This window comes from Cibotium barometz, chromosome 14 (genome assembly GCF_041138505.1).
Source record: "Cibotium barometz isolate CiBa-2024 chromosome 14, ASM4113850v1, whole genome shotgun sequence".
Lineage (NCBI taxonomy): Eukaryota > Viridiplantae > Streptophyta > Polypodiopsida > Cyatheales > Cibotiaceae > Cibotium > Cibotium barometz.
The window spans coordinates 51,999,496-52,011,885 of NC_141059.1; the positions used below are offsets into that span (position 1 = coordinate 51,999,496).

General features: G+C 48.2%; 1 protein-coding gene across 1 annotated transcript in view; it reads right to left on the bottom strand.

Annotated features, from left to right (window-relative positions):
* The window catches only part of LOC147632168 (uncharacterized), a 149,753-nt gene that overhangs the window by 10,916 nt on the left and 126,447 nt on the right, over positions 1–12,390 (bottom strand). Inside the window, exons 16-17 of the mRNA XM_086808804.1 lie at positions 6,860–6,946; positions 6,050–6,516 (exon numbers count right to left, since the gene is read on the bottom strand). Coding sequence (XP_086664930.1) covers positions 6,050–6,516; positions 6,860–6,946 — 554 coding nt within the window. The remainder of the gene's footprint in view (positions 1–6,049; positions 6,517–6,859; positions 6,947–12,390) is intronic.

Here is a 12,390-nt window from a genome sequence, read left to right on the forward strand (position 1 = left end):
TATGTGACTGTCTGGAAGAGTGCCTGTACTACCATGGGTGCTGCAGCAAACTCTGCCAGGATGATATCACGTGGGACCGATGCTTTGTTGCGTATCATATGGGAGAGCATCATGACCTGAGGCCTCTCTATCCTCGGCCTTTTCGCTGCTGTAACATCAGGTGCCCGGAAGGGTTCTCCATACATCAATGCCGGAGTGACCGAGGTGTCAAATAACCACATCTTGGTCCTCGGCTCCTAGAAGTGGGCCTGGAAGCACTCTCTCTCCATGAGAGCAAGAAAAGCATACCCTCGCAGCAGTCTAGCCTCTGCAGCATGGCTCATTGAGAAGACCGGTCCAATAAATTGAGAAGACCGGTCCAATAAAAGTGACTCCAACGTACACATATGAGTGTGCAATCTCCACTGGGCTGCCCATGTAGGTGAAACTCAGTCGAGATGTGAAAAGAGGGGATGTGTAGAAGACCATAACCTTGGTTTTCCCAAGGTTTACTGTGAGATCCCACTGTGCAAAAAAGTCCTGTAATGTGTCAAGATGCCTCTGGAGAGCCTCTAGAGAATGTGCAATAAGAACAATGTCATTAGCATAATGTAGTAAGGAAACAAGGATGCCTGCTAGTGATACGCCTCCTCCCCCTCCTATATCAATGAAGGCCGAAATCTCGTCGATGTAGAGGACAAAGAGAGTGGGAGACAGTGGGCATCCATACTATGGGCCAGGAGGGGTGCCAGATTCTTCCCCACATGGGAGATGTGCTCTGCCAAGAGGCCCTCATGGTCCTGTGATCTCTTGTTTTTGAGTCTCCGGATGGCTCAGGCTACCATGTCGGGTGTGAAGAAGGTGGATGTGATGGGACGTGGATGTGATGGTGGTGGGATGGGGGGCTGATGTAGCCACCAAGGGTGCCCACATGGCATGTCCACCACAACACCGTGACGGTGTGGCAGTCACAGTGAGTCAATAAAGGCGCCAAGCATTGAGATCATCAAGTGGAGATGTACTACCACAACCGACACAAGGAGGTGCATTCAAGGCTCCAACGGCACTGACTGACAGTCCAACGACCTCTCTAGAGATAGGAGATTCCACCAAAGGCTACGCTACCACCAAGGCATCCACCAAGGATAGGAGATGCCACCGACTCGACCTATGGCCCCTCGACCCATCTTGGAGGACATCCTTATCACCCTGGAGGACATCCTTTATGCTCATCCTTCATACCACTTGTACCCTGTGTTTTGTCATCAGCTTGAGCTGTGTCGTCCTCTTCATTGTGACCTTTGCTGAGTGTGCACGGTACAATGAAGGACATGTATCAGCGTTCTTTGAGTAGTGCAAGTACTCTCGTTCCTTGCGCAATCTCGTCTCTACTTGTGTTGTGTTCCGCTACATAGTGTCTTCTGTGTTGTGCCGTGAACATTGAGGACTCTAGACATATTGTCCAGAGAAGAGCCACCAGGTAGTGTGCCGGGCAACCAGCCCTGCTACAGGTACACTAAAAATTGGCATGCCCGGTGGGACTCTTGAAATTAGGAGTCCTGATAGCTCACCCTTTCCTTTGTGTTGCATCCTCTTTCTGTGTTGCGTCCTCTCTACATGCCCAATACATGCTCCCGTGGTAGTCCGGTCAGCCCATCCAAAAATCCTCTCAATCAATATGCTACTACAGTCGGAAGAGGTTCAACTACATGCCACCCAGGGACCCTCTTCCACCTCTTCCTATGGTAGCTAACCTTGGTAACCCCACCCTCGGCAACGTGGGAGGTCAAGCCAACCTTCCTGGTCCAGCCAACCCTCTTGGCGCACAGAACCCCTTTCCACAGTGCTAGGCTGAGTCAACGTCAAGCTTCCCACTTTCAAGGGAGGATGCCTTCTTGGTGCTCTTTCCATTCACTCTCCAAGGTTCTGCAGACAAGTGGTTTAGTTAGTTCCCAATCGACCACTTTGTAGACTTGACCACTCTCAAGGACACATTCCTCCGGACCTTCTGTCCTGGTAACTATGAGGACCGCATTCTCCAAGAGCTAGGGAAGCTCCAACTACTACCAGGGGAGAAAGTGTCGGAATTCACGACATGGACCACAGTGCTAGTGGCCCGCTTACCAACTTACCCAGGTGACTTCATGGTGCATTAGTGGGTGACACAAGCCTTATGCAGGTCCACCCAGCAGAAGAGTCGGGGAGAGTCGGCCCACACCAACAACATTGTTGGAATTCCAAGAGCTAGCCTCCCAACTTGAAAATGCACGACTCATGTTTAAGCGTGATGTCGGCTTTGTACATCCAACAATAACACAATCGGATGAGCCACTGGCTTAGCTGAAGCAGGAGCTGAAGGACCTCAAAGTGAGCCAGAAACCTTCTAGCGAGGAAAGTACCTTGCTCCAACTCAAAAGGGATATTGAAGAATTAAAGACCCAGCACGAAGCCAAGAAGGGGCTGTGGTGTGCTATATGCCAGTCACTTGGACACACCATCAAGAATGCCCAAAAAGGAAGTATGCTCCTTTTGTGAAAAACTGTAGCCACCTTCACTGCTTGTGATAGGCACCGAAGCCCGTGAACCCCCAAGATCAAGCATTCCCAAATCGACATCCTGTGAACCCCAAGATTGGGCATCCCCAAGTCGGCATCCTCACTGTGTGAACCCCCAAGATCGGACATCCCCAAGTCGGCATCCTCACTGTGTGAACCCCAAGATCGGGCATTCCCAAGATCAGGCATCCCAATGTTCATGAACCTCAAGGGCGCTCACAAGGCCAACCACCAGCCACACAAAGTTGGAATCTCCAGCGACCCCACCTCCAAGTTTGGCTACCCACTTGACCGACGAAGCGGCGTCCACCTACTCGTCGACGCCTCTCACCTACTCCAACGGCATCTGTCACCTACTTGTGCTCAGCGCTCTCAACTACGCCAAAGGCATCTGCCAGTGACCACTTTTAGCACTTGGCTCATGATAGCCCAAGGGGCACGCCCATTGTATATAAAGAGCCTGTTGTACCGAGAGAGGATCTACAATGCAATACATGGTCTTGTGATGTCCCAACTATTGCCTACTTCTATCTTGTGTTGTGCGTATGTCACTTAGGTAGCTCTTGTGTAGTGTTCCGTTCTTGAGTCTGTGTGAGTGCGTAGTGGAGTGGGACAGAGAGGTCGCCATCTCCCTAGCCTTTGCCAACTCCTGAGGGTATATTGCCCTAGAGAGGACCCTAGTGATTTAGTGTGCTTGCACGACGGGCATCCCAGTCCGCTATAGGTACACTAGAAATTTGGCGATACTACTAGGGACTCATTTGAGTCAGGAGTTCCCAAATTTTTTTGTTTTTCAGAAAGGAGACTTCTATTAAGTATGAATTTTTTTTACAAAATGGAGATTTCACACCAAGAAAGGTGGAGATCTCAACCAATCAGGAGCCCTGTGCTGCCAATAGGGTCCCAAATGAGAGGACGTGAATTTTTTTTACAAAATGGAGATCTCAACCAAGAAAGGTGGAGATCTCAACCAATCAGGAGCCCTGTGCTGCCAATAGGGTCCCAAATGAGAGGACGTGAAAAAGATACCAATGTCCCACTCTCTCATAAACTGGGCGCGCTTCCTCTCCGCAGCCCTCGAAGATCCCTGGATTCTAGCCCAGGTAGCCAAAATGGTGTGAATAATATCACTCCAAATCCTGCAAAGACACTGAGAAACAAGAACGGGAGTACCCTCAATGGCCTCGGTGCATCTAGCCTTCCAAATATTCTAGGCTGAGATGCTAGCAATAATCTCCCAAGAACTCTCTAACCTCTGTGCCGGAGGGACAAAGTGTGAAAGTGGCAAATCCTGAAGACAACACTGCCGAGCAACTCCTTGCCTAACCATAATGGCCAAGCTCCTATCAGTCACATCTCTCCAACTGCCATCCATCCTGTTCAGAAAAAAAGACCGGTACATCATCCTCCCTAGGCAAGGGGAGACCCATAGCCTGAAGAGGAACACTTGTCCCAGAAAAAACCCCAAACCAAGAATGATGACGGTCTTCCAAGAAAGATCCAGTAATCCAGTGGTTGGGAATGGTTCCATTAATCTGTGCAATCCTCCGACTAGAGCCTCTCAAATGCTGCGTGAGATCCAATCTCTGTACCCCAGTGAGGCTGTGAAACCTCTTCCAAGCCAACATTGTAGGGCAAAGGGTCTCCCAGCCAGCCCAAAGAATATGTTTTGTCATCACCTTCAGCTGTGTCGTCCTCTTCATTGTGACCTTTGCTGAGTGTGCACGGTACAATGAAGGACATGCATTAGTGTTCTCTGAGTAGTGCAAGTATTCTCGTTCCTTCCGCAGTCTTGTCTCTTCTTGTGTTGTGTTCCGCTACATAGTGTCTACTGTGTTGTGTTGTGAGCATTTAGGACTCCAGACATACTGTCCAAAGAAGAGCCACCATGTAGTGTGCTGGGCAACCAGCCCTGCTACAGCTGATCTGGTACTTCATACAGGGATCATGCATATGTGTTCCATATGGATGGAGATGTGATGGGTGTGGGTGGGCATTTCTCCCGGATTTTCTTCCAGCCCTCAATACAGTTCACACCTTTGAGAGATTGGTATAAGTCCTTGTATTGGCCCTTAACATGTGTCTCTCATACCAATCGTGCGGGGCATGGTGCTGGTGGGGGGTCTGCTGGCGGTAGACCGACTGGTGGATGGAAATGTGGCTATGGCAGAGGTGTATAAGATTGTGGTGAGCTGAAAGGTGAGGTCAGCTAGTGGGAGATTGGGGTCTACATATGTTAGATATCGGTTGAGATGGTCAGAGTAAGTCGAGTCCCCATCATGGTGGGAGTGAATCTGGGTGTAGTGGGAGATGGGCGGTGGTGGCGGTGAGGATGGTCAGGAAAAGCTGAGGCTGAAGGTGAGATAGGTATGGTCGGCTCCAAGGGGGGGTGGGAATGGTAAAGGTATGTAGTGGATGTGGCTAAAGCCGGAGATCCCATCAGGTAATTCACTTGTACTCGAGCCTCCGTCATGTGGGAAGCATGTGAGAGCTCCGGAAGAAGGCCAACCGGACATCCCATTGAAGATGGCTAAGCCATGTGTGGTCCCCGGCACGAGGAACTCTCTCCCTGATGCTGTAATGTTCCCTCTGTCCTGTGATGCTTGCTAAATGTCAATCTCCTCCGAGTTTATCTCCTGCATGGTTGGCTCCTGGTCATATACAGATGCCTGCTCACTCTGAGTCCTGGGGTTGAAGTCCCCTAAAAGGAGAACTTCCCCTAGGCATGAGAACTCAATGATGTCTGCATGGAGGGGATAAAACTTCTCTCCCTCATCCAGAATAGCATATGGGGACTTCCTATGTGGGAAGTAACATACTGCAATGTGTATACATCTCTCCAGTGTGACCTGTGACCTCACCCACATAAAACGTGCCTCTGTGTCCCTGCGCACTATGGTGATCATGGGCTGTAGCTGTGTCCTGAATAGTACCGCCAGACCCACGTACCCCACCACATGTGCGTGTCTCTTCTTCGTAGGCAGATGCCCACTCATAGCCTGAAATGCGTGGTAGCCCTCTCTCCGGGCTCTAGAGGGTCTTTGTGAAGAAGATAATGTCCCTCTCTGTAAAGACTTCCCTAAGTCCCCCAATATCCGACCATAGTGTCCCATTGCAGTTCCAAACTGCCAGCTCCAGGTCCATGAGACCACAAAGTTGTTACATGTGATCCATGAGTACATTTATGGTGGTCTTCATTGAAGGATTCCCCTAAATTAAATGTAATTTTTTCCATTATAAGTCTTTGGAATGTGTGTATTATTGTGTGCTCATAGACCTCCTCTATTATGGTGGTCTTTATTGAAGGACAACCCTGCTATAGCCATTGCAAACCGATTCTTAATCAGGATTACTAAAGGGAGGAGGTATAGTCATGTGAGCTAGAGTTGTGGTGTGTGGAGCACACCTTTATACGTGCTAAGGTGCATTAAACCTATTTCTTGTTTGTTCTTAAACTCTCAAAGCACCACATAATGAGAAGCAAAATACTTCTTTTCAGAAAGACAAAAAGTCACCTTATTGGCTTTCCCGCCTCCAGACAAAGAGCAGTGGCAAATTCCTCGAAGCGGTGTGTTACTTCAGTGACAACTTTTTCGAGTACTTGTTTCCTTTCAAAGCTTGCCATGGCAGCAACTGCAGGGAAGGCCCTCTCAGCTGCATCTATGGCAGCATCAATGTCCTTGTGTGTCGCCAAGGCACATTGTGCAAAGACTTTACCAGTGTATTTATTCAGCACGTCAAGGTTAGAGTTCGGGTAAAGGGGTTTGTTTGCAATATAGAATGGATAGGTGATTATCTCCGAAGTTTTTCCCAAAGTCGGGGTGGTGCTAGAAGCTTCCTTTAGAAGAATTTCTGTCTTTCCAATATCTACTCTTGGCTTTATGGTTTCTGGGTCCGCTTCCTTCTTCGGTTTGAATTCCTTGGGTTGCAAGCTGATACATTTTGGAACACCTGCAGCTTTAGACAAAGCTGACGAGATTGTCTGCACCAAAGAATATAACAATTTTGAGTCTGTGTATAGCACAGAAACGAAGCTTACAATGATTAAAAACTTGTCAACCCACATGCAAGCTAAGCTACGAAGTAATTATCTTATTGATCAAACTTTTTAGCTTGTTAATGCATTATCACATAAGTTATTATAGTCCACTGAAAAGCTCATTGAAAGGGCTTCCCAATAAGAACTGACTTAAAGATCCCAGTTCATGTGATGGCACCAGAACATCGTACTGCCTATTTCCAGAAAATAAACTCATTTGCGTTATCTTTCATCCAAAAGCAACTCTCAAATTTGAAATGATTATGCTTGAATTAGATATACGTACAGTTTTTGAAGATTCCATTTTCTTCTGTATAAGCCCTGGTAGTTCCTTGTCAAGGATCTCATTTGCCCAGTGATAGTCTACAGGAACCTGCCAAGCCCCAAACAATCAAAGAGGTTTTCCATGATGTGTCAGCTCTCTCTCTCTCTCTCTCTCATGGTTTTTTATCCACACATTGTATCAGATCCACCATGATGTAACTTTTTGGTCTCATAGGTCATTAAGGCCTTTTTGAAGACGTTAATATAACATTTCATTTCATTTCTCTCTCTCTCTCTCTCTCTCTCTCTCTCTCTCTCTCTCTCTCTCTCTCTCTCTCATAGGTCATTATGGCCTTTTGAAGACGTTAATATAACATTTCATTTCATTTCATTTCATTTCTCCCCCCCCCCCCACCCCCCCCTTTCCCCGACTCACCTTGGTCTGCTCCAGATCCTCCTCACCCGAGAGGAGTTACCTCGGCTGGTATTCCATGATGAAATTTTCATGGACAGTTTTGTATCACTCTAGTGAGATAGTTTTGTTTTATTTCTATTTTATTTTCCGTTCCATGATGAGATATGCCATGGACATTATTGTATCACTTTGGTCTCATAGGCCCATTGGGTCATTAGTAGACGTTTAACTCTCTCTCTCTCTCTCTCTCGCCACCACACGAAGATCCGGGCCATCATCTCCCATCATCCCAGGACCTTCTCGCGCCAGCTCAGTTTTACCACCTTGAGCACCATGTCACAGCGGCCCATGAGGGATGTATTAGGGTGATATGAGAGCTCTCTGCTCATGTACCTAGATCAGATTTTAAAGTTCTAGATTTTTTGTTATCTTTCTTTATTACTATTTTGTACCCAGGATGATGTACCCCATGGATATGATGTACCCTTTGGTCTCATAGGTCATTTTGGCCTTTTGAAGACGTTAATACAACTTTCTTTCTTTCTTTCTTTCTCTAGCCTGTATGTAGTCTGCACACCTCTGTCTACGCTGCCCACCTACGCTGTCTGCTCTGTGCGCCTCTGGCTGCTTTGTCTGCGCTGCCCACCTGCACTTCAACATGTAGCCTGCACGCCTCTGTCTACGCTGCCCACCTGCGCTGTGCGCCTTTGCCTGCTCTGTGCGTAGGGGTTCCCATACTTTGGAATCATGTAGGGCAAAAGTGGTTGTAGGTGAGAAGGAAATGCATTCATGGGCTGAAATTGCCAGTGCCACAAAGACACAAATTGAGGAACTCAGCCCATGGATTGAAGTAGTAAAAAGCAGAAGGATACACCAGTCAATAAAGTAGAGGTGACGAATGCTACATTGGAAGAGGAAGCCAAGAGATGGGCACGTGCCTTACATGTACGCATAGTTGGGTGGGAAGATAAGGGAAATCCCCAAGAGGATGCAAAAGCTCTTGCAACAAAAATTGGAGCCACTAATGTACCCATTACTGGAGCATAGCGAGTAGGCAAAGATGAAACCAGGGAGAAGATATTGATCATCAGGTTTGGTGACTTGGAGAAGAAGAAGGCTTTCCTCTCCAAAAGGATAGCCCTTAAGGGGGAAAAGATTTATTTGGATGAGGAACTTACACCGGCACAGAGAACACACCGGAAGGAACACATGCCGCGTGTGCTTGAGGCAAGGAAAGAGGGAAAATGGGCAGTATACAGAGATGGCCGAGTCATCATTACGGAGAGGAGGCCCGCCTGATGGTGCACGGCCTATGAGACCTTGCGATTCATGGTGTGGAATTGCAATGGAGCCCTTAGAACAGATGCGGGATACTTTGAGGATACTTTCAGACACAGTGATATTGCTATGTATACGGAGACCCATCAGTGCACAAACAAGAGGCTTCCTGATGTGCGGGGTTATAGATGGGAATCAATGTTCTGCCCTCAGCCACACACAATGGGAGGTACTAGAGGACTTGGAGGAGTGGAAATACTTTTCAGGGAGGAGCTTCGTGACAAAATATGTGGTACATAAAGATGGGTACATGTGGGTCCGAATATGCAGAGAGGGGCTCCGTGAGCTATATGTGGCGGTATGCTACTTTCCCCCATCCCACTCTAGGTTTGCACCATCAGGAGAGTCGCCCTATACGCCACTATATGATTATATCATGAGGTTTGCCAGCATGGGAGACATATTACTATTGGGAGACTTTAATGCACGTACAAGCACAGAGCAGACAGAGCTGTATGATGCTCAAGAGGCTATGTACCGGGAGATCACGGCAAAGGATGTAGGGTTGCAAAGATCAGCACAAGATGAGGGGGAGATTACAGATTATGGCAGGCATTTTCTCACACTCGGGAGTGCACATGGGTTGGTCATATACAATGGCCTATCAAGATGGCAAGGATCAGATGCTCTCACACACTGGAACTCTAAAGGAGGAGTGAGCACAGTGGACTACTTGATGGGATCTCCTTCATTGATACCTGATGTGCGGGGTTTCACGATTTCCAGTCAGCCCATTGGCATAGCAGTCGATCATGCATACTTGAGTTTCACACTAGTAGGTAGATCCCTGAGAGATGGGCCACCCACTCATCTACCTAGGTACCCGAGATATCAATTTACACGTGAGATAGTTGGGGCTTACCAAGCAGCAGTATTTGATGGCTTGTTTGCTTTAGACCCGCATAGCCCTCTGGACGAGATTACGAGAGGATTGGCAGGTGTACCACATGCATGCGCCTCATATGTGTTTCCCTGCACTATGATCCCTTCCACATCCCCCACTGCCCCACAGAACAGTTGGTATGATGATGAGTGTCGTGAGACACGAGCATAGCTATAGCGTGAGATTGCCATTGGGACTCACACGCATAGACAGCCACGATGATCTTTTGGCGCCTTGTGTGGAGGCAGAAACGAGCCTACCTGACTAAGCTAGAAGAGGAGATCTACTAACTCTTCCTGGGGAAGGACAACAAAAGGATATGGAAGATGTTTCAAGAGAGACAACCTGGTACTCTGATTACTGCACCTGAGGCATGGCATGCTTATGCTAGAGAGCTATATGATGCACCATGACAGCTCCCACCCCCCCTCCACTGGGAGCTAGACCGGCTAGCAGCACCTTTTTTAGTCTGCGGATGGTGCTAGATGCGATAGACAGGTTACAGAATGGAAAGGCACAGGATCATGATGGGCTAGTTGGAGAGTACTTCTCGTATGCGCGGGACACTTCGGCTCCGCTCATCGTACATGTGTTTAATCGTGCCATTTGTGAGGCTTTCCTAGAAAGCTGAACAGAGCATATCATTGTACCACTCTTTAAGAGTGGGGACCCCATGGTACCAGGCAACTACAGGACGATCATGATTGGTCATTACTTGGCCAAACTATATGGCTCTATATTGAAGTCGAAGTTGAGCCGCTGGGCAGAGAGGCATGGTCATCGAACACATGGACAGGCCAGCTTCAGGAGAGGATTTACTACCTTGGATCACATACTGACACTTTGGGCACTTATTGAAGAGGGCAGGGCACAGAAGAGAAGGATAAATTGCTGATTTTTTGTGGACTTCCGCAAAGCCTTCGATACCGTACCATGTGCTAGGCTTATGCACAGATTGCACGACATTGAGGTACCTGAGGATATGCACTGGGGGATATATGCTATGTATGAGTCTATGACACGTAGAGTTAGAGCTCCAGGCGGACTATCCGATATGGTGACTAGCACGATAGGGGTGAAGCAGGGATGCCCGCTATCACCCACCCTCTTTGGATCATACGTTGATGTGGTCTCCGATTATGTAGACAGATTGGGAGGCCTAGGGGCATGCCTGGCAGGGGTGTTGATACCCATCTTGTTATATGTTGATGATATTGTTCTAATCTTAGACTTTCCGAAGGGATTACACAGACATCTGGATGCATTATAGGCATTCTGTGTGCGGATAGAGATCTGACAGTGAACCTTGGGAAAACCAAGGTTATTGTGTTTAACACCACACAGGCATGGGTGACGAGATCAGAGCCTCAGTTCACTTTCCGAGGGGAGCCGGTTGAGTACGTTAGGTCATATCTCTGCTTGGGAGTTACTTTCATAGGACCACGTTTCTCCGTGCAGGAGGCAGCAGCAGCTAGATTAGCTCGAGGGCATGCAGCCTTGGGGGCACTTGAGAGGCAGTGTGCACACATACAGTTTCAGGAGCCGCACACCAAATTGTGGCTATTTGATACGCTTGTCACACCGACCCTCCTGTACGAAGCTCCAATTTGGGGGCCCAACATACATCATAGATCTTAAAGAGGGACGGGTGAGGGATGGAGGCAAATGGAGAGACCACTAATTATGATGATTGCCCGCATGATTCGGAGCAAATTATCGGTACCACATGAGATTGTTCGAGCTGAGTTGGGTGCTGCACCAGTAGTGACCGAGGCTCTATTCCAGGCAATTACCTTTTTACAGCGGCTATGGGAGCTCCCTCAGACAAGGTACTCCCGATTGGCATTGACCTCGTCCATACAGTTGGCAGAGGATGGAGATACTCTTTGCTGGTATGCTTAGATGAGATCATGGTTTGACCTACATGGTTTGCGGATAGAGGCACTACCACCCTTTCAGTACAATCTGGATTGTCCATTTTTGGATCTCACCCGCTCAGAGCAAAACCGTGTGATCAGGATGGATATCATCAGAGTGGACACAGAGAGGACATGGACTAGTCCCCTTGAGCCCTTACGCACGAAAATGGCTCTTTACAAGAGCCATTTTCTACACCTCTCACCACATGATTTTATCACCCGCCCGGCGTACATGGATGTACACCTATCACGTGGGATACGTTGTGCCATTGGACAGATCCGGACCTCATCACACTAGCTGCGGATTGAGATAGGGCGATATGTGCATCAGATCTCGAATGACCGCATTTGTCAGCTATGCTACCAGGAGGCAAAGACAGAGGAGCACTACATTTGACAATGTACAGTCTATTATGAGATCCGAGGGAGATATCACTGCCTCTTCCGAGAGGGTTTTGGGCCGTTATGCAGGGTCATGGAGTTTGAGGATCAGAGATGCCTAGGATTGTTCCTACTTGAGCTCAGGAGACACAGAGAGGGCCTCTGGGCAGACAGGTGACCGAGCCATGATGTACCTAGACAGAGGATCTTGACAGATTTCTTTAGCACCAGCACCAACAACCCAACCCACACACCTCCTGATACCTCCTCCATTGGGCCATTTGGGTTACCGACCACGCTCCTAGGGAGTCACCACTGATAGAGCAGTCATCTTATGTCGTGCTCGTCGGCCACGTCCACCAAGATCCTGACCACGACATCCTCACCATCGCCAGATCAGAGCAATTATTGCTCGGCATCGAAGGTGCCTACCTTGCTTCTACGACCTCTCCATTCTAGACAGCCCCATGGCGGAGATACTCAGTGTCATCTAGGAGTCTTACTTACAGTTCTTATAACTGTAAGACAATCAGTCTATTGTACTTTTTAGTTTCATTTAGTTGTTCTCTTTGATGAGACACCAACTTCAGATGTGCTCTCAATCTTGGTCTCATAGG